This window comes from Mauremys mutica, chromosome 4 (assembly GCF_020497125.1).
Source record: "Mauremys mutica isolate MM-2020 ecotype Southern chromosome 4, ASM2049712v1, whole genome shotgun sequence".
In the NCBI taxonomy this organism is placed as follows: Eukaryota; Metazoa; Chordata; order Testudines; family Geoemydidae; genus Mauremys; species Mauremys mutica.
This window is the reverse complement of record NC_059075.1, coordinates 86,317,151-86,339,531: the sequence shown is the minus strand read 5'-3', so window position 1 is coordinate 86,339,531 and position 22,381 is coordinate 86,317,151. Positions and strand designations below refer to the sequence as shown.

At 42.1% G+C, this 22,381-nt stretch overlaps 1 protein-coding gene across 2 annotated transcripts in view; it reads right to left on the bottom strand.

Annotated features, from left to right (window-relative positions):
• The window catches only part of ANO5 (anoctamin 5), a 97,856-nt gene that overhangs the window by 13,360 nt on the left and 62,115 nt on the right, over positions 1-22,381 (bottom strand). For both annotated transcript variants that reach the window (XM_045015528.1, XM_045015529.1), the window contains 8 exons: positions 20,462-20,577; positions 19,427-19,561; positions 17,754-17,859; positions 17,598-17,658; positions 15,580-15,731; positions 5,909-5,983; positions 4,929-5,151; positions 1,297-1,466 (listed from right to left, as the gene is read on the bottom strand). In XM_045015528.1, coding sequence (XP_044871463.1) covers positions 1,297-1,466; positions 4,929-5,151; positions 5,909-5,983; positions 15,580-15,731; positions 17,598-17,658; positions 17,754-17,859; positions 19,427-19,561; positions 20,462-20,577 — 1,038 coding nt within the window. The remainder of the gene's footprint in view (positions 1-1,296; positions 1,467-4,928; positions 5,152-5,908; positions 5,984-15,579; positions 15,732-17,597; positions 17,659-17,753; positions 17,860-19,426; positions 19,562-20,461; positions 20,578-22,381) is intronic.

The following is a 22,381-nucleotide window of genomic DNA, read 5'->3' as shown; positions in this document are numbered from 1 at the left end:
CTATAGTGTTTTTACCTTAAGAATATGTACTTGTTTAGAAAGAACTGTGTGGTAACTTACAACTGTGGCAATTACACTATGTACCGTCTCTGAGAAGAGAATGAAGAAGTCTGAGAATGAAGAATAACACAGTGAAAGCAGGGACCTGGAAATACCCTGGTCAGGAGGCAGAGAAACACACATTTCTCTCCAAGAAAGGCAACGGCTGGGAAGCTGGAAGATCAAGAATGGGTGCCCTTGCTGGACCACTGAGGTGAAGTACAGGTGCAGTTGCCCAAAACTGTGACAACAGCCTTAGAGGTGGTCATGGTGCCAGAGTCACCATTATACTAACAGTCTAGTGACTGGAGAACTAACCCTGGTTATGAAAGACCTGGATTCAAATCCCCACTCTCCCTGATTCACAGCAGGGACTTCAACCCAGGTCTCCCATCTCCCAGGTGAGTGACTTGCTCAATGAGCTATGGGGTATTCTGGGCCAGGGCTCTCTCAATCTTTCCTGCTGAAACTATTCCATAGTGTGTAAAACACTTATATAGTCATTGGGGTAGGGATTAGAGCCCAGATCTTCCAGGAGAATGTGCTAATTGCTACACTATAGAGTTATTCTCTCTGGTCCAGTGGGTCAGATGCTCTAACCGCTGGGCATAAGGGAGCTGCCACCATCACCATCATTTTTTGGTAAGAAAGAGCTGAGCTCACTTAAGCGCCTAACTCCAGGAGAGGGTTCACAGCTGTGAATCCCGAGTGGCGATAAGCATCTCCCTCCGGCACCTAACTCCCTTTGAGGAGCACAGTTTAGGCCACATCCCTCTCCTCTGCATTTCCTATAGTGTCGTTTAGGATCTCCTCTCTCAGCTTGCTGGCATCTGAATCCCATTCTTAACTACCTAACTCGCCCCTTCTGCTGTATAAGAAGCCTCGGCAGCTAATGTAGGGCTGTGGATTATACTGGGTGGCAGGGTGCCTAAATGTTAGGTGTTGCAATGCTGACCCTAGATCCCCTTTAAGGATCTAGTTCTAGATCCTCAGATATACCTGAACTCCACTTGGTGTCCCCAAGGAGGAGGGGGGGGCGAGGTAGGTTTCTATTATCTTTTCATCTTTCTGATCCTGGGAACAGTCAAGAGGTAGTTTGGTCCCTAGTGCCAGTTTAGAGCAGCAACAGGGCATTCATTCCAAGCACCTTCCCACATCTAGAAAACTTCTGTTATCAAGGGGATGGAGGCGTTAGCGAGGATCTGGCCAACTGTACTTATTATATATCCTCCTCCTAAAGTCCAGAGGAATGCATACCTCTTCGTTTCTCCAGCGACTAAACATGTATGTATATGTGCCAGGGTATCCCACAAATTTCCCTTTGAAGAAAGCCACATAGAAGCAGGATGAGTAGTAGTTGACAAACTGGAACAGGAACATCTTCATAGTCAGTCTGTTCTCATACTCCAGGTGAGTTCTTGGGATCTCTGGGAAACCAAAATAAACAGTTTTAAATTCCCTTTACCCCATTTCAAACATGCAGATTCATAAATGTTTGTCACCCTCAGCATCTCAAGAAACATCTCAAAAAAACACATTACAGTCAGCAGCTGGTATTCCTGTTGTCAGACAGTATATCCTCTATGCACAGCGCAGGGAGGTGCATGGGGCTCATTCTAGAAATGCTAATCGGATCAGATTTCCCCCTTTTCACATACCGGCTAGTGTCACCAGCTCCACCTTGGAATCTTTCATCACTTAATTCCTCAGAGCAGCATTTCCTAAACTGTTGGTTGTGCACTCGCAGGGTGAGAAAGTTTCCATTTTGGCAGTAAAATAGAAACCTAGCATAGATGGAAAAGATCTCCTGTCTTCTGAAAGAGAATCACTTGCTGCAGTTTTATAGGGCTGGATCTTCAAAAGTACAGTGCTCTCACAACTTTAAGCGAAGCCAGTCGGGGCTGTAGGTACTCAGCATCTCTCAAAGAAAGGCCAAAGGTGGGTGAGAGAGCAAAAAGGCTTTCTACTTGTCAGGAAGATAGTTGAAGCAAAGAGGTAACATGCTGGTGTGATCACCACAAGGGTGCTACTGAGGACTCTGCTCCATCTTTTCAATCATGTTTGCTTTTCTCAACAACGGAAAGCACTAATCCCACCACTGGTAAAATAAACTGTAAAATATCATTAGATAAATAGCCATTCTGAGCAGGAGGAGGGAGAAAAATAAACCACAAGAACTCAGGCTGGCCAGCAGTGGGCCGAATCTCTCTGCAGACACACTGGACTAAGCTGGCTTTGGGAAAGGGCTACTTTACTCTTCCCTGCAAGAATGTTGGTGAGTTTGGCCTGACAAATAATTTCTGGAGCCCATAAAGGGCTTTCAAGTAATTGGACAGTCAAAAACAGGGGAGTCGCAATAGGGAAATATTTGGGAACTCTGGTCTTAGAACTACTGAAGTGACACATTTTGCATTTGGGTTCAAATTTTGTCCTCAATCATTGACGCCACTGGTAATTAAACCTGTGCATCTCAGAGCAAAAGTTGGCCTAATTGTTACATATAATTCAGGAATGAAGGTGGTAAAACACATTCTGGACAGATATAGTCAATGTTTCATACTCCTTTCTTCCACTAAAGCTTCAGGAGTTCCAGCAAAGTGTAGATTCTCTTCTCAACATTAGAGGGCAGTAGTCACACAAAAGTAAAGAAGTCGATCTTTTCTGATTTTAGCTGATCATCACAAAACAGTGTGAGCTAATTTACAGAAGGCAATGGTATTTCACAGACAAGGAATTAGTCCTTCACATTAATGTGCAGACATAAAAAAATGATTGCTTGAGCTTTCATGCACATATTAGTGGGATTTAGCAGGATTCAATTTAAAGATAAAAAAAAACAAATTAAATAGGAAAAATTTTCTCTTTTATGCAAATGATTATCTTAGTAGTTTATTTGCGCCTATTATCCCATTATTGGACAGAGAGGGGAATAAAAGTTAAGAGCCAGACAATCAAATTTAGCCCAGAGAAGTAAGCAATACAGAACTACAGTTCTAGATGTGGCTTTCTTGTCCCAGTTGTCCACACACGGAAGCCCATGGCAGAACTCCCACTGTGATTTCATTACAAATAGGGAGTAGGTAAGCTCTGAGTATACAAAGACAGGCAGCAGTGAGCTGAACTCTCACAGTCCAGTCCACAGAGTGTTACTGACATGATCCAAGACAGACCCCTTCCTATCCTTAAATCTAGAAGTATGATGCCAGGATTAAGACCATCTGAATACTTGAGTATTAGTTTCACAAACTAACATGTTAGTGGACCGTACTTTTTTAGTTAGCTTGTTAAAACTGAACATTTGGCAACATACTCATTCTGTGTGTAATGCAAAGCAACTTCGAGGTGCTGAAAAATAATAAGCCAGATCATTCATTCCCTCCTAGGACAAACACATAGAAAGGGTCCTGGGAGAGGAAATTTCTATAAGGACCTCATTATGCAAATAACCATACACACTCCCATGTCAGCAAAGGGCCTCCAGCAACATTCTCCAGTTCCTGGGCAGCATGGCACTATCAGGGACCCCCACCTGGTCACAGCCATGAGGAAAAAGATGATACAGTCCTAAATCCACCTGCTCCTGCCCTCAGTCTCCACTCCCTTCCCTGTATGAATGCTGGATCTGCAGGCTCCAGTACTGTGGAAGCTTTCCCCACCCTGCTCCTTTTCCATAAGGGAGATCCAGGTGTACGAATCTGGGTGAGACAATTGTACCCAATAAAATTAAGTTAAGGAGCATGATTATTTAACTCATATAATTGTCCTACTTGATGTAGAAAACAGTGCTCCATTTTTAGAATCACAGTTAATTCATATTCAGGACTTCTAAAGGAAATTCTGCTAAACCAAGATGGCTTGATCTTGCTTTGAAGAGTTTAATATTACACACAATTATAATTTTTATTTAGATTTCAGAATACGATTGCCTTGGTGTCCGGATAATTCCAGCATGTGCAGACATTATACAAAAAGATACACACATAACAAGACAAAGCCACTTATGACAATAGCTATTTAGATACAGTAACTCCTCACTTAACATTGTAGTTATGTTTCTGAAAAATGCAACTTTAAGTGAAACAATGTTAAACGAATCCAGCTTTCCCATAAGATTTAATGTAAATGTGGGGGGCTAAGTTCCAAGGAAATTTTTTTGGGGGGCAGACAAAAGGCATTATACTGTATACTGTACAGTACTGCACTGTGGCTGGGAAGTGCCACTGGCTTACCCCACACAGGCACAGCCCGCTGCAGGCAAGGACGCTAGGAAGCACCTTTGCAGCAGCAGCGGCAGCTTCCCCAGAGAACAGGCTCGGATTTTGCCAGATATGCTCCAGGCCCACCTCTTCCTGTCCCCGCTCCACTCCAGGCCCATCTCTTCACACCCCCACTCCACCTCCTCTCCGGAGCATGCCACATCCCCCCGCCCCCCCAAAGTCCTAAGTGCCACCAAACAGGGAAGCACTGGGAGGGCTGGGGAGGAGGCAGAGAAGCGGAACATGTGCAATGCTCCCTTGTAAAGTTGCTGCTCTTCCACAGAATCTTACAAGCAGGTAGCCAAACAATGTTATAAGGGAGCATTGCACAACTTTAAACGAGCATGTTCCCTAATTGAGCAGGGACATAACATTGAAACAATGTTAAGTGGGACAACGTTAAATGAGGAGTTACTGTACAAGGAGACTGAGTGAAATTGTTAAACTTTGTCCAGCATAGCCATAGTAACAAGACAAAGACTCACCAGAAACCTATAGGGCCTGGGCACAATGGGAATTGTGCATGAGCAAGGAAAGCAGTATCAGGCCCCTATAGATAAATTCTACTTTTAGAGACTCTATTATAGAGCAGAACGTCTCCCTGGCAATTCTGTTCTCTTGCGAGTTGCTTACCCATATCAGTGATCCAGACAGCTATTTTCTCATATAAGAAATTCAGTATCATGATGATGACAAAGTTCAGGCATGATGCGGTGACTGAAGTTGCCAGCTGTGGGGTCAGTAATCCACTGATGGGTTGCAGAGTTTGTGTATTCTCCATGATGCTGGCAAAGGCAGCATAGACTGCAAGACGGTACACTATCACAGCTATCATGCTAGCTATGATCAGAGAGATCTAAGGAAAGGACAGAGATGTAGAATAAATTTACATTACAACACAGTTGCATGCATGCACTTTAAGAATGGAAATTCATAGGGTCATGCTTTAGCTTTTTTTGTTTTTTCTTTCGTTCTTTTGGCTATGAGTTCAGGAGCACTGAAATGCAAAGTACACAGATGAAATACCCTGTTATATTAGTTACATAAACCACCAAAAGTATTTTATCAGCATAGAAGTTTGACGGTTTAATAATTCTATTCACCTGTTAAATTATTTGTTCTGTGTCTGTACAGCATTTAGCACAAAAAGGTTCTGCTCCATGACTAGGGCTCTTATGTGCACAGTAGTACAAATAATTTATAATAATTATAATAGTACTGGGTAGTCCATCTCCCTGCAAACTCACTGGTTATATATCTATCAAACTGACACTACATTTGACCTTAGCAAAAAAAAAAGTCACCTTTTATTTTTAAACTTGATAATCCATGCAGTTTTCTGTATTAGATTTTTTCAAAGATAACTGGATTACACTAAGGCATGAGCCTGGGTGAAATTTGGCCTTAACCTAGCAAAAATCACCAAATCTGATAGATCTTCAAGATCTTTATCTTCTCCATATAAATTAAAGTGTACTTTGCATGACAGCAGGAAACATGCAGGATAGTATTAACTGGGAGATCTAAAACAAACACTGTAATACAAGTTAACGTGATAGTGAAGATCAGCGATTGTAATACATGTTAAAGTGATGATTCAAAAAGATGCTCACCCAGAACAACACTGTAGTTCCTGAGATGCAGAACCGTACAGCCTGGCTAGTTAGAGGCAAATAAGGCTCCATCTCCTGCAACAATCAAGCAAGCACAGCACAGTTCACAATCCACATACATATTTGGACCCCAAGCAGCACACAATGCCTGGAACAGCTGTGTGAAAGCAAACATCCTATGAAAATCATTTAAACCCCTTTCATTCTGAAGAATGTATGTTGCATGGTTTCCATGTGGTAGCAAAGAAATCAGAAGTGAAGAGGCCAATAAACAGTATCAAAAATAAGGCCAATAACCAGGAAGAATAGGTTAAACAAAATCAGGCACAGTGCCTGAAGGACGATTGTGTTTGCTTTCTCCAATTAACAGTATTTGACTTTGAGAACAAGAGAGAATTACTGCTATAGTTCCAGGTCAGTTGTAATACAGCTCTGGCTTCAAAATTTCATTACTTTTTTCAGTCTTTTTCACATCAAGGTTTCTTACAATAAATGTTTACTTAGATGTACTAATTTGTTCCACACAGCTACAAAGCATTTTACTCCATTTCTTCAAATCCTTTTTTTCAGTTGAAGAAATGGTTACGTTTATTAGTTGCCAATCTAACTGCACTATCATGCAGCTATATCTTACCCAAAAGATTATTCCCATATAGCACAAGAACAGTTTCCCATTTTCATGTAAAGTCTTCTTTTTAGCAACCATTTCTAACTCCTAAAATATCAGATCAGATGGATTAACAAGGGCTAATATGAAGGGCAGAGAAATTAGCACAGCACATAAAATCTGATAATTATGTTACTTAGGCCTCGTCTACACTGAAAAAGTTATACAGGTCAAGGGTGTCAAAAAAACACAGCTACATTGATCAAGGGTGTGAAAAAACCACAGCCCTGACTGACATCACTATGACAATAAAATCCCCAGTGTAGACACAGGTCTGTCGATGGAAGACAGCTTCCGCAGACATAGATACTTTCATTCAGGGAGGTGGTGTTCTTACACTTACAGAAAGAAACATTCTGTGGTATAGGCTGCATCTACACTACAAAGCTATCCCGCTGGTATAGAAATCATAGGGTTAGAAGAAGGGTCATCTAGTCATATAGTCTCCATAGTGTGGAACTCTCTAGGACAGGGGTGGGCAAACTTTTTGGCCCAAGGGCCACGCCTGGATATGGAAATTGCATGGCGGGCCATGAATGCTCACAAAATTGGGGGTTGGGGTGTGGGGGCTCTAACTGGGGGTGCAGGCTCTGGGGTGGGGCTGGGGATGAGGGGTTGGGGGTGTGCAGGCTCCGGAGGGCTCTTATCTCAAGCAGCTCCCGGAAGCAGTGGCATGTCCCCCCTCCGGCACCTACCCAGAGAGCAGCCAGGTGGCTCTGCACGCTGCCCCGTCCACAGGTGCAGCCCCTGCAGTTCCCATTGGCCGAGGTTCTGGGCCAATGGGTGCTGCGGGGGCAGCGCTTGGGGTGGAGGCAACGTGAGGAGCGCTCTGGCTTCCTCTATGCATAGGAGCTGGAGGGGGGGACATGCTGCTGCTTCCGGGAGCCATATGGAGCCATGGCACACGTGGAGCAGGGCAATCCCTGGACCCCGCTCCCCGGTGGGAGCTCGAGGGCAGGATTAAAATGTCTGAAGGGCCGGTTGTGGCCCCCGGGCCATAGTCTGCCCACCCCTGCTCTAGGACAAGCGCTGTTTTCTCATTATGTCTGTGTACAATGCCTTCCACAATGGGGCTCTGATCCCTGAGTGGGGTCTCTAGGCACTATCATAATACAAATATTAGTACTGCTACTACTACTAATAATAATACCATATAACTACTGAGACAAAGTAGATGCTTGTTTTGAAATAATGTGATATTGGACCTCAGGCATTTTCTTGAAACTACTTTATTTCTGTTACACAAAACCACCAATACTGGACAGAATACGGTTCTCAGTTACTCTGGTGTAATGCAGAGTAATTTTACTGGATTCAGTAAATGTATCTCAGTGTAACTGGGAAAAGCATTTTCTTTTGCGTCAATCACATAGGATCAATCATTTTATGTGAGGGCTGTTCATAACTGAGACAAATGACAAGATTCTTTAGCCAGCTGAAGACCAATTTGTCCACAAGACACAATTTGAATTTGAAGTGTATAGTGTTGTACTTTTTTGGGTGAAAGATATGACTGTCTAAAATACACTTGAACTTTTATCAATGAATAATTCTGAGCACTCTTGCAGCTTGATTGGCATAAGTTATATTCAGTGATAGTATACAATAAAAATCTTCCTCCTTAACGGAATTATAAAAACAATTGAAGTTAATGTTCAAGGATTTATTTAGGCCCATAATATGCAGTTCAAGCAAGTATTTCTGATAAGGGATACACAATTTCATTTTAGGAATGACTGTCTCAGAACTATTTTAGGCTATTTGATACATAGTTAGTTTACTACTTAAGAACTGATGCTGTATAGTGACTAAGCCTTAAAATTTCTGGGCCAAATTCCCCTTCATTTGCACATATATGTTGGTGGCACCAGGCATGACCCAGTGTTGACAGAGGGGTGGAAAATGACAGTGCCAATGAAGGCTCCCTGTATTAGGCCTCTGCTTGTCTGAACCGCTTCCATGTTTAAACTTTAATTAACCCCACAGGCTAGATGGAAAGAATGGAATGTGTGGCAACTAGTTATCAGTACCAGGAGGCAATTATACAGCCTGCTTGCACCTGGCTAAAGGGAGTGAAACAGAATGACCGGTCAAGAAAAGTTACTAACGAGATAATATATTTTTTTGCCAAGTATGATCTAACCTGTTTAGAGTAATTGCTGCTTCATAATGTATTTGCTGTATGGGAACTGAAAAGGAGGGAGAAGAGGGGGGCGGAGGGGGGAGCTGGGCATTGGGGGTAATAGACATGCTTAGCTAAGATCATGTATAAAGACAGAGAGCTGTTTGTCTAGGGTGTGCTTGATCTGAGGTGTGTTCCTCCAAGCATCCTGCGCTTTGAGATCTCAAATAAACTTTTTTTGCTTCTCCACCCTGGTGTGTCTAATTGGAGCGAGGCACTCCGGGCAACGAATCACTGTTTGCTGCCTCAGGCCTTTTGGGCCGGCAACAGTTTTGGCGTCCCTGGGTGGGCTTGAGGCTAAATTTAGCCTTGCCCGGACCCCTCCTGGAGGTCGACGGATTGCGGCGACGACCGATGCCTAGCGCGCACCGGTGACTTCATCGGGGGCCTCGGCGGAGACGCGGTGTGGTCGACCCCGGAGGGCACTACGGTGCAACGCGCTCAGATAGTGGAGAAGCAGCTACGGGCGACGGTGGGGAACCGGTCTCGTGGACAAGGTAGGAACAGTCCAGTGCTGTTAACCTTTTGTTTGCCTGTTAAGACCTGGGGACGCCCAGTGTCTTCCCATAGGTATGGGGCAGGGACAGAGTACAGGCAGGGTACGGTGTACACCCTTAGAATGCATTCTGATGAATTGGAAAGTGTTTGAAAAAGATCCATTGACTAAAAGTAAACTGAAAAGATTCTGTACAGTAAACTGGCCTCAGTATCAGCTAGAGGGCCAGGAGAGGTGGCCACCGGAGGGATCACTTAATTACAACACGATCCTTCAATTAGCTTTGTTTTGTCAGCGAATGAATAAGTGGAATGAATTTATGTATGCACAGTTGTTTATGTTGTTGAGAGATAGGTCAGATCTGTTGCAAGAGTGTAATCTGACTCCGACAGGCTCGGCAGTCACTGTTAGTTCCCCGAACCCCTCCCCGGTTGTAATGGCAGAGTCGGTATCCCCTTCGGCTCCTACACCCCCACCGTATAAAGACCAGGTGCCTCAGGTTTCAGAGATTGCTCCTTCAGTGGGATTAACCCCTTGCCTCCACGCCACTGTGAGCCTCCTGAACTTTGTTGGACTCAGAGGATACCGGGTAGCTCAGAGCAAGGCTCAAATTGCCCTCTCAGAAGTACAGTACTTAGGATTTCACATAAGACAGGGGGAGAGACAGCTTTCAAACGAGAGGAAGGAAGCCATCTGTCAAATTCCTATCCCAAGCAATCGTAAACAGCTCAGGGCTTTTCTGGGCATGGCAGGCTTTTGCAGAATATGGATCCCAGAGTTCGGACTGTGGGCTAAGCCCTTGTATGAATGTGTTAAGGGAATGGATCACGACCCCTTTCACTGGTCCTCAGAAGCTGACAAGGCATTTAAAGTATTAAAGAGAAAGCTAATGGAAGCTCCTGCACTCGGTCTCCCAGACCTCTTTAAGCCGTTTCAACTGTATGTGCATGAAAGGAAGGGAGTGGCTCTAGGGGTGCTTACTCAATTATTAGGCACTTGGAAACGTCCTGTGGCATATTTCTCTAAACAACTGGATCAAGTTGCCAAGGGGTGGCCAGCTTGCTTGCGAGCTGTCGCGGCAACTGCCCTAGTGCTTGGTGAAGCAGAGAAACTGACTTTGGGGGGGACTGTGCAGGTGTATACCCCTCATATGGTTCAAGCCCTGCTGGACACTAAGGGTGGTCTCTGGCTCACGCAGGCTCGGGTAGCTCGGTACCAGGCTAAACTCCTAGAAAATCCTGAAGTTACCCTGCAGACCTGCCCCTCCCTCAACCCAGCCACTATGTTACCAGAAACAGAGGAGCAGGAACATGACTGTTTAGAAATCATAGATGCCCAGTACTCCAGCCGTCCAGATTTAAAAGATCAACCGCTCTCAAATGCAGACTGTGAGTGGTATACTGATGGGAGCAGTGCTGTCATAGATGGGCAAAGGAGGGCGGGCTATGCTGTTGTGACCCTCTACGATACAGTGGAAGCAGAGAGTTTACCTGCTGGAACATCTGCCCAGCTTGCTGAACTAGTAGCATTAACCCGTGCACTTGAACTGGCAAAAGACAAACGGGTTAATATTTTTACTGACTCAAAATATGCTTTTGGGGTATTGCATGCTCACGCTGGTCTGTGGAAACAAAGGGGAATGCTTACAGCTCAGGGGTCCCCGGTCAAGCATGGGACACAGATTCTCCGGCTTCTGGAAGCGGTGCAGCTCCCCTCAGAGGTAGCAGTGGTGCACTGCAAGGCTCATCAAAGGACGTAGCCAAGGGCAACGCCAGGGCCGACAGGGAAGCCAAGCGGGCTGCCACCCTGGAACCATTGGAAGCTGAGGAGGCCCATGTGCATGCCCTCATCCATCAGTGGGTGAGCTCCCAGCCCCTCAGTACTCTCGTGAAGAAAGGAATCTGGCCGACTCCCTTGGGCTCCAGGAAAAGGAGGGATGGCTCCACTCCACAGAAGGAAAAATCCTCCTACCTAAAAGCCTAATACGGCCAGTACTACAGAAACTACATCAGACCACTCACGCTGGAAGGGAGGCTCTCACCCAGCTTATGAATAAGTATTTTCTAACCTCTGGATTAAGACCCCTGGCTTCCCAGGTACAGGCTGAGTGTTTAGTCTGTCAAAAGAACAACCCTCGACCAGGAGTGTCAGTGCCACCAGCCACTCTGGAACCTACTCCAGGGCCAGGATTGGTGTGGCAAGTAGACTTCACTGAATTCCCCCGAACCCAAGGGTTCAGGTACCTCCTTGTCATGGTAGATCGATTCAGCGGATGGCCTGAAGCCTTCCCATGCTGAAACAACACTGCCAGAACAGTGGCTCTCAAGTTTGTCAAGGAGATCATTCCTCGCTTTGGACTCCCCCAGTGGATGGAATCTGACAATGGAACACACTTCACATCACAAGTCATTCAGGGGATTTCGGATGTTCTACAGATCACCTGGAAGCTCCACACTCCATGGCGACCACAGGCCAGTGGAGTAGTGGAACGTACTAATCAGACACTCAAGCGGCATCTCTCAAAGGTCTGCCAAGAGGCTTCTCTTCGGTGGCCTGATGCCTTACCCCTTGTTTTGCTCCGAGTTCGTGCTCTCCCAAAGGGCAGGTTAGGGCTTAGTCCCTTCGAGATTATGTTTGGGAGGGCATGGCCTATGAATGGTACACCGGTTCTGTTAGGGGAGTGGGAGGTAGGCTGCGGTTTCTTATCTCAGTACATGTGCTCTCTGTCTGCTGTTCTCTGTTCTCTCCACAGGTATACCAAAGATTTGCAGCCTCTCCCGCTGGATGCCCCTGTCCACTCCCTGCAGCCTGGTGACTCCGTTCTCGTTCGTACCTGGAAGGACGAGCCTCTCCAAGAGAAGTGGAAGGGACCTCACACCGTCCTGCTGATCACCCACACAGCAGCAAAGGTCGAGGGATACAAGAACTGGATCCACTACTCCCGTCTGAAAGCAGTGCCAGCTCCTGAACTTATTGGGGGTAATAGACATGCTTAGCTAAGATCATGTATAAAGACAGAGAGCTGTTTGTCTAGGGTGTGCTTGATCTGAGGTGTGTTCCTCCAAGCATCCTGCGCTTTGAGATCTCAAATAAACTTTTTTTGCTTCTCCACCCTGGTGTGTCTAATTGGAGTGAGGCACTCCGGGCAACGAATCACTGTTTGCTGCCTCAGGCCTTTTGGGCCGGCAACATATACTTAAGCCAGCGAAAGAAGAATTTGACCTGTTATGAACTAGTTCAGAATTTTCACCATCGACTATTGCAGGGGTAAGCAACCTATGGCACACATGCCGAAGGCAGCACGCAAGCTGATTTTCAGTGGCACTCACACTGCCCGGGTCCTGGCCACTGGTCCGGGAGGGGGGAGGGCGGGCTCTGCATTTTAATTTAATTTTAAATGAAGCTTCTTAAACATTTTAAAAACCTTATTTACTTTATATACAACAATAAGTTAGTTATATATTATAGACTTATAGAAAGAGACCTTCTAAAAACGTTAAAATGTATTACTGGCACCAAAACCTTAAATTAGAATGAATAAATGAAGACTTGGCACACTACGTCTGAAAGGTTGCTGACCCCTGGACTATTGTGATTTTAACTCAGCAGAAATAGCAAACAAGGTGAAGATTACTTTCTTGCAATGGGTAATTTCTGTAACAGTGTATCCAGGGAGGGGCAAAGACCTTGAATCTTTGCAAGTAGTGATGAGAAATTGGTTTTATAACTGAAGCAAAGCTAGCCTCAGTGCTCTCAAAATTCAGTGAACTGTATCTATATTACCTTTTCAGTTTACAGAATTAATCTGTTTGAAACCAATGTCCCTTCACACTTTCAGTATCACACATTAGGTAATGAAAGGAAATGAAGCTACCGTGTGGCTAACCTGTATAATTTTCTATGGCTGAGCACTGACAGGGATTGCTACAAAAGCCTCTGAAAATCTGCAAAGATAACAAATGCTCTCTGTCAGAAAGAAAAGGCTCAGAAGGTAATTGAGGTTTTAATGGCAAATGTCAATACATACTCAAAGAAAAAAACCCAGCTATGCATTGATTTCTTGTTCTGTCTTATAATGCCATGCTCAATTTTCATGTTTGAGACAAGAAAATACATTGATGGGCAACTCCTGATCTCCTGTACAAAGACAAAATAAACAATTTTGCACAGGGGTCCACCATGCTTTTGGCGGTGATGGAATCCTTTCTGAGACTAGCAGTACCAGCAATTCTGCTCCAGATATGCTGCAACTATAGCTTATATGCAACTGTACAAGCATCTATGTTTGCTTTACCCTCCATGACCCAACACTGGGATTTTAGGCCAGTAGATGTACACAATCACTGTCCACTAGTCATGCCCTTACCTCCCTGTTCAAAACCCACTATGCTTTGTCATGGACAGTGAGACTGCAGCACACTGCTCTGCAAGACACAAGAGTTATGTGACTTTCCCATAGCCTTTCCTCCCTACATAGTAGAACCACAGTGGTTCTGATGCTTTGTGGGTACTGTGGAGCTATACAAGAAGGGGAAGTATTTAGCCCTAAGCATAGACAGGGACACAGGTCAACATATATTATTAAACAGGCAGATGTTTCTTTCCAATGAGTTCGATCCAGTAGTCAAAAACAGTTACTTGTCTGAAATGTTCTTTTGATCAATCTAAAAACAAAACCTCCACAGAGCTACACCCATGGCCTTGTGCTCAAGCAGTCATGCTGTGTGATCTTCAGAGATATTTATCTCACCGTTGGAGTGCATATCACACTGAGGCATAAAAATGACAATGGTGCCCTAGCATAAGTAGAAAAACTCTCGGTGAGAAAAAAAGATCAATGTATATTTCTCCTAAAAAGTAAGGAGGCTTGAAGGGAAGGGCCAGGTTGTTCATATAACAGTATGCTGCTTTAACAGCCATGGCTAAATTGAAATTTTTCCTCTGAAAAATGTGTTACTTTCATGTATCTGTTTGCACGACTGGTGAAAAGGAACTATTTAAAACATAGTTCCAGGGACAAAGAGTGTGACTGAAACAGTCCATTTTAAGATGACGGAGGCTATTCCAGAATACAAGAAATCTCAATCATATATTCTAGAAACCTGCAAATTAACACCTGCTTAAAAAAATGATAATGGAAAAACTAACAAGCACATAATATCTAATTGCATCCCAAATTAAACTTCAGACTCATATCATGGGCCTCCACAAGGTTTACTTCCTTAGCACTTAACACAAGCAAGTTTAGCCATCAGAGGACACCTTTTCTGCATCTTTTTTGTGTAGGGAGTTATTTGTCTTGCATTCCATTTTGCAATGAAGACAACAAATGTGTTTTCTTTCATTTGGAAAAATTATAGGTTTGTTTCAACTGGAAACAGAGAGGAGGGATACTTCAGTTTGTGCTGTATCATCATTTCTGTATTCAGCATTCCTTTAAGTAAACAAAAATGTCTACTGCACAGAAACCCAAGAGCCAGTATGACTTTTGCTATCTCTGTGCAGCAGACTTTTCCTTTTCTATACCTAGTACTTTCCATTGCTTTGCCGCATTCGTTATCATGCAGATAGCAAACATCTGTTGATTGGTCATTTCTCCTTAGCTACATTGTGTGTGTGTGTATGTGTATCTATCTATCAATATACATATATATGTATATATATAATTTGTCATATTACATTCATGTAAAGAGTGCTGCAAGAAAATAAGTGACGAGTTATGGGGCCAGATTCTGCCCTAGTTTAAACCTGATGTGTTTCTATTGTGTTCAATGAGGTTGCACGGGGTCTGGACTGACTGAATTTAGTCCTATAAAGTTCTATATGCCAAACTTTCTACTCCCAGACATAGGGCTTGTTGAAAAAATTTCATCTACCATCATTCCGATGAAAAACAAGGAAAATAATTTCACCAAGTGTTTGCAACATCTTTTTGACGCTCTCTATATATCTTGGTTCTTCTATAACCATCATCACCATAATGTTTGAGTGCTTAACCAGCTGTCAGACACCAAAGTAAATGAGAGAAAATTTCACTGAGTTGAGTGGATTTACTCCAGATTGCTCCTGGTATAACAGACAGCAGAACATGCCTCATTGCTTCGTGTAGCACAGTACCTGAAAGTCTGCTTTGTCCTCATACAAATGGTTCACTGCCACCATAGTGTCACAGATCTTTACTCAGCAATTAGATACTAACTAGTTCCTAAGATAGAACCATCACATTACAAAAAAGTGTTAGTATGGAATTTTAGCATAAAGTTTTGTCCATTTTGGTGTCCACCCAACAGACATCTTCAAACACTGAGCATTTTTTTTTAAATTACCTGAGTCACTGGATTCTTTTTCTTGTGGGTACATTTGGCTTCATATTCTGGCCTCAGCTGGAGCTGTTGCTGTTCCTCTTCAAAATCAACCAAATCCCATTCATATTTGAGTCTAGCTTGTCGCCGCTTCCAAAACTCCAAGAAAAGTGTTACTGTAAGTGAAAAGTGTCAAATAAACCACGTTATGAAAAGTGAACTGACTGGTAGGCTCTAGATACCACCCAAATTAAACAACCCTTCTCTCCCGTGTCTCATGATTGCCATTCTATTACCGTACTTCTTCTCTCAATGTGATTTGCCTGATGTTCATTCTGTACATCAGCCACAAAAGAAAGCTCACTGCTAAGAGCTGTAATATGAATTAGATATATTTATTGGTAAATTGAAGTGTAAATGTGAGTAGAGAGTAGGATGACAAAGTAGCAAGCCCTCATGACTGCACTAGATAAGACACACACATTTTATTACAGTGATTAGTTAAAACACAAGCAGCTACACAGAACTGACAAATAAGCTGGGGTATTTCAACCTAGGCCGTTGGGTACAAGAATCTATTATGGAAACATCTTTACTATAGATAAGCAGAACTGTTTTTCAGTAGAATGCTTTCCAAAGTTTTCCATAAAGCATCAGATGCTCTTTTGAGGGTTATTTTGATAAGATGGCATTTTGAAGATACTGAGCTTTTGATGTTTCTCAGAAAGTCAAGGGAGAGCTTGGCTTAAGAACTTTCTTTTTTGAAATAGCAGGGTGTAGAGGCTTGTGTCTATATGTATATCAAAATGACAAGGCATCTAAAAAGCTTCAAAAAGTCCTCTACAAACTGATCTAAAATGCTGCAAACCTCTGGTAATCTGAAATGTCTGTATCTGAGTTGGTAAGAGTTTGTGGGTTGAACACACACAAGAAAGGGTTTACGTTGTGGTGCTCTATAAGCCGTGGTAGAGCATTCTGGAAATACGAACTTATTTATGCCATTCAAGGGACAGTGTTTAAAAGTAAGAAAGATCTTGAAGAACACAAGCTTACAAAATCTATTCATTCTGAAATTTCCTGAAAGATCCCAGTGCAAAAGATGGTGCCTAGACGCTAAGATGATAAACAGACATATGATAGACAGACCTTTGTGGGATAATGGAAACTCTGTAATATGGTTCTTTCTGGTGGGCTAAGACACTTGATACATTCTTTCATGCTTTAGTCACCCAAACAGGAAAGGTTCTTTATTAATTAAGGTAAAGAATAGGAAATAATAAGCATGCTTTCACAGACATTTACAAAGCTGCATATGAAATTTAACAAAAGAACAAGCATTAAAGTCAATAGAATTTTGTATCTAAAATGGATATGTTAAATGGTATGAATAAAACAATGACAAATACATGCTTACAGGAAGTCCCATCACAGAGAAGACAACTCAGTTAAATACATCTGCCTTCTGCATCTTCAAAATACACTCGTCTGATTTCCCTGGTGCAAAAGTGGGACAATGTAAGGGTCCTGGTCCTAAGGCTACCTATAATAATGCATTCTTTGCGCCTATGTGCTACTTTCTGCTTGTGGCAGCCATCAATCAGAAGTAGAAGAAATTTGCTTCCTAGGGTCAGAAAGCGAAACTTTATTGCAAGGATCAGGAGAAAAGAGAGAACACAGTCTGAATTGCTTACAACTGTATAAAACCTGTTGTCATGTAGGGAAGAAACTAGCAATGTGTTCACTACAAATTAGGTTATTAAAATAAAATAATAATTGTAACATTAGGAGTGACCTGCAGATAAACAATTCTGCAAAAACACAGTCTTTAATTGCATTGCACCAGGTGTGTAGGTTGTTTAAGGTACTAGGTTATGTTTTCTGTAAAGAGCAATTCCTCCACAACTTTAAATTATTTTTATTCTTTGATGGGGTAAATATTTTTAGATTTAAGGCAAAACAAAATGGCTTTCCCAATGTCCCTGAAAGGTTTAGTCAAGATCTCCCCATTGCTTTATTTAAACTTTGTTATCAAATGTACTCACCCCATATGCCCATGAAAATTGCAAAAAAAAGTGTTGCCACGTTATCAAACAAATGGGAGTACTGTAACAGAAACACACAGGGACAGGACAATTCAGTGACAGAACAGTTTTAAATAAACCAGAACATGACAAATAATTGCAGAGTTGGATACGGACCTTTGAGGATTCACATGTGGTGTTTAGCTTCCAGTACTCACACTTCTCATCACAAAGAGGACACATGATGATCTCTCCTCCAATAGCAGGGGCACAGATTTCTGTGCTGAGGAGAAAAAGATGGTTTTACATTTTATTCAGAAGCTCAATATGACATTTCTTTTGGAAAAAGATCAAAGCTTCACTCATTCAAGCTTAAGGGTTTTTAGCTTTGCTGATGATGTGTCAAGGTTACATACAATGATACAACTGTAGCAGGGTGAGAGAAACCTCCAGGAAAAAACCAGTTGCTCCTGGAAATGGAGTTGGTGATTCACTTGGTGCTATGCTTCCCTCTGTGTCAGTACTGAATCAGTACTTCAGCATTCTGTTCGGGAGGCACTGTGCTGGATGTACAGTCTTTCAGATGAGATATAAACAAAGGTTCTTTCTAATCTGGTCACTAAAAATCTCATAGCACTTTTTTGTAATTTCAACTTGCTTCTTTTTATTTCCCGTTATATATTGTTGTGTAGTGTTGCTGTATGATGTTAAGCAGCTTCCATTTTTTAATCATAAGTAACTGTATTGCAGGACTAGGTGAAGTGACCTGTGTGTATACTTTTTAATGACCACTTAAGTCTGAATGTGCATAGGGATCTTTCAGGAAGAATATAGGATATTATGAATATAACACAAGTCTCATACTGGCATAATTCAGCAGAACAGGGCACAGAGGTACCCATTCCTGAATGTACTTTTTAGCTACACACGTCAGAGACCAAAACAAACTTTGAATGTCCACCACATGTGAAGCCTGGTTCATCTCTGATGGGGGATATTCTCTGTATCGCTCCTGGACATTTTTGGTAATTATTCACCATTGTTGGCCCTCTGAAGGAGGCAAATAGCTTTCTCTGCAAGATGGATCAAAACTGGAGGGTCTAAGGCAACAATGAACAGGTGATACATAAACAATCTTAATGGGAGAGAAGCTTACACGGGCAGAAATGGCAGTATCCTGAGGACCCTACCGGCCACAGCGTTGCCTGGATACGAGCAGAGAGAAAATCCTTTGCCAAATTAAAACAAAATTTTCAACTTCCAACTATATGTTAGGTTTTACTGTACAGTGGACAGTTGTGTTCTATTTGTGCAACCCCAATTAAGTCACTGGAGGTTGTCTGGGTGTAACAGAGCAGAGTTTCCCCCTCTGCTTAATTACATTTTATGTTTGCTGCTTTTCAATAATGAGCAAAACTACATTATTTAGTTGGCTTTGTATTTTCAGGATCATTCCTACTTGTAATTTTATTGTTGGTAAATGTTAATACAAATTAGGACTTCTACATATACAAAAAATACTGAACATAAGCAGTTATGAAAATGCGATGCTCTAAAAACACAGTATACAGCTAGCAACAAAGAGTCCTGTGGCACCTTATAGACTAACAGTTGTATTGGAGCATAAGCTTTCGTGGGTGAATACCCACTTCGTCAGATGCAAGCTTATGCTCCAATACACCTGTTAGTCTATAAGGTGCCACAACACTCTTTGTTGCTTTTTACAGATCCAGACTAACACGGCTACCCCTCTGATAGCATACAGCTAGACATTTTAAAACTATAATCCTGCTTTTTAACAAACAAGGTAAAGATATCTCTTTCAATGTAATTTTGGCAGTTACACTCACCTGCTCATATTTTCATCCATTGTAAACAAACCATACAGAAAACAGATTAAGCCAACCACTGCTGCAAAGAACAGCATCTCTGTGTAGAAACCCAGCCAGGCAAAATAGATTCCAATCTTCTCTCCATAGTACTTCCTGCACACAAAGAATACAATTGGGTAGGCAAACACACAAAAACTGCAAATCTCAAAAGGCAAAACTAGCAAGATCCAAGCAAAACTAAAGATAATGGGCCAACGTTTGACCCCACCAAATAGTAAATCCAATGATTTATGCTGTATAAATGAGATCTGAATTTAGCCCCAAAAAGAAAGCTACATGTGTTGAACAAGCACAACACATGGACCTTATTTAGGGAACAGATGAAGCTACCTCTTGCTTTCCTTTCAAGGAATACCTTGCTTAAGGAACTCTTTCCCCCACTCTCAATGAAAATACAGATTTACCTGTGTTATGCACCAAAAGGGGATAGCAGAGTATAAAATGTAATGGTTCACAATGGTTCCAAAAGGATCATTTTAAAAAGTGGATATTTATCATAACAAAGGCAACAAGGTGTGTTACTAAGGTACTAATGGATTAAGGGGACACTGATTGAATCTCAGGCAGGTCTATGCTGGGTTTTAGGCTTAATTAGAGTTAAGTTTCAGGTTCAGATTCAATGTGCCAAAATCTCATTGACTGTTCTTGAAACATTTCTACCTTAAGCGGTGAAAGAGATCAACTGATTTTACAAAATACCTGATACTCCTCATAATTTTTTTTCTGCATCTGAAGCGGATCTGGAAAATTGGCCCTTCTACGTTTGGCTTTGGATCTGAGGTAGAGTTTTGCCTGTCTCTAACAGAGTTTTGCCTGTCTCTAATAAAACATACACTGTGTACTCTCAGCACATGTGCCTGTTTAGGCACCTGTTTTTCCTCAAACATTAGAAAGGAATAAAAAATCCCCAGGAGGAACAAATCACAAATGAATGCAGTGAAAACCAATGAAATGTGGCCAAGTGCAATGAACACTTCACAGCCCATATCTTACCTAATGAGATCCAAAGGCTGCTCCTTGTAAAACCGTAAAAACCTGGCCCATTCCATGTATAATGTGTATCTCTCATTGTCACAGTTTGTATCATTTGCCTTCTTCCAGTATTGGCACTGTGTGGATATGCACAGATCAGAGGAGAGACAAAGAAACTCATCCATAGACTAACACATTACACTAAAATATGCAAATCTTAACAGCAACACATCCTGGGTGAGCATTAGGGCCAGCTAAAATTACTTGGTGCTCAACATCATAACTCAACCCTAGAATAGCCCTTTCAACACACAATATATGTACCCACTTGTCAACATGAAAGGCCTGCATACATTAGACGTTAAGGAAAATTGCACTGATATAGCTATTTAGTGTAAACTCTTAATGTAGGGATGCTGCACTCTTGGAAAAATGGGCCTTGCACTTCTGACTTCTAGTAAGTTACTGGAGTAAGTTGCAGTGGTACAAGCCATGTTTTACATTGGTGTAGCCTGTCTACATTAGGAGGTTGCAGCGATGAAGCTACATCAGTGCAAATCTTCCTGATGTAGATGAGCCCCAAACAATCCCCACTTCATGAAACAGACTCAAGTCCAAATCCTTGTAGGTCAGAATTGTGATAAATTCCGTAATCAAGGGCCTTTCACTGAGAGATGCAAAGATATAAACGTAACACAACGTAAAGCTATTTTCTGTTTCTTCAGAGATTGTTATACTGTGTTTATCACTGCAGTTTCTGAGGCTATAGTGCAAACATCCACTAAAATAAGACAGCCACACTAATTCATTTCAATGGTAGGCTGTACTTTCACAGATTTTCCTATTGTATGACAGAATACTAAGAATAAGAAGAGTTTTCTGATCATTTCAGCTTCCTATGCAATGAATAGGATGGAAGGACTGGAACGCTGTCAATGTTTTTATTGCATTTCTTAAAGCCCCAGCTCCTGTAGTCACATGAATATAGGTATGTCTACATTCTAAGTTGGATGTGTAATTCCCAGCTCAAGGAGACATACCTGCACTAGTTGTAATTGAGTCAGTTCACTAAAAATAGAGTGTAGCTACATGGTTTAAGCAGTGGGAGCAGCTAGCCGCCCTGAGTATAATCCCATCCAAGACCCTAGGTACACACTTGGGGCAGCTAGCCCCTCTTGGGGCTCACACCTCCACAGCTATACTCTATTTTTAGTGCTCTAGCTCAGTCACAGCCAGTGGCAATGTCTCCTTGAGCTGGGAATCATACCTCCAGCTCTAGACATTCCCTTATTGAGAATTTCTGCTTCTGCTTTTTTTTTTTAAAGGCCTCATTCTTTGTTCAGAAAAAGCATGAAAATATGACCCAAGGGCACCCTACAGATTCAAAAATCAGAAAGTAAGTTAAAAAGAACCCCAAATATTATATTTTAAATAGCTCATGATTTTTAAGTCAATATCATGATTCAAATGTATCTCTTGAGGTTGCTAATACTGGTATTGTGTGGAAAGGCATCAAAATTGTATTTTGGCACCACTGCTGTTATTTATTATTATTTGTTTCTGATGTTGCCTACAATGTAATCGCTGCTTGCCAAGCATAAAAATGGCACAGGTCCTACCCTGCCAAGCTTAAAATCTGAAACCCACCAGAATTCCCATTCACCCAAGTAGCTGGCATCATTCCTTTCAATAGAAGTTTCTGGTTTTCAGAGTCTTTTTCAGATTTGTCTTGTGACAGAAACTTATCAAAGGATTGTCAAAAACAAACAAGGAAATTAAAAAATAAACAAGGATTTAAAATGCTGCTAGGCATCATAATTATCCTCAAACAATTATTAAAAAACAAATAAGGAATTAAATTAGAGTCTCACAAAAACAATAAATTAAAAATACTACTAGGAGGTAAACTTCCAGTGTAATACACTGGTATTTAGTAGCACA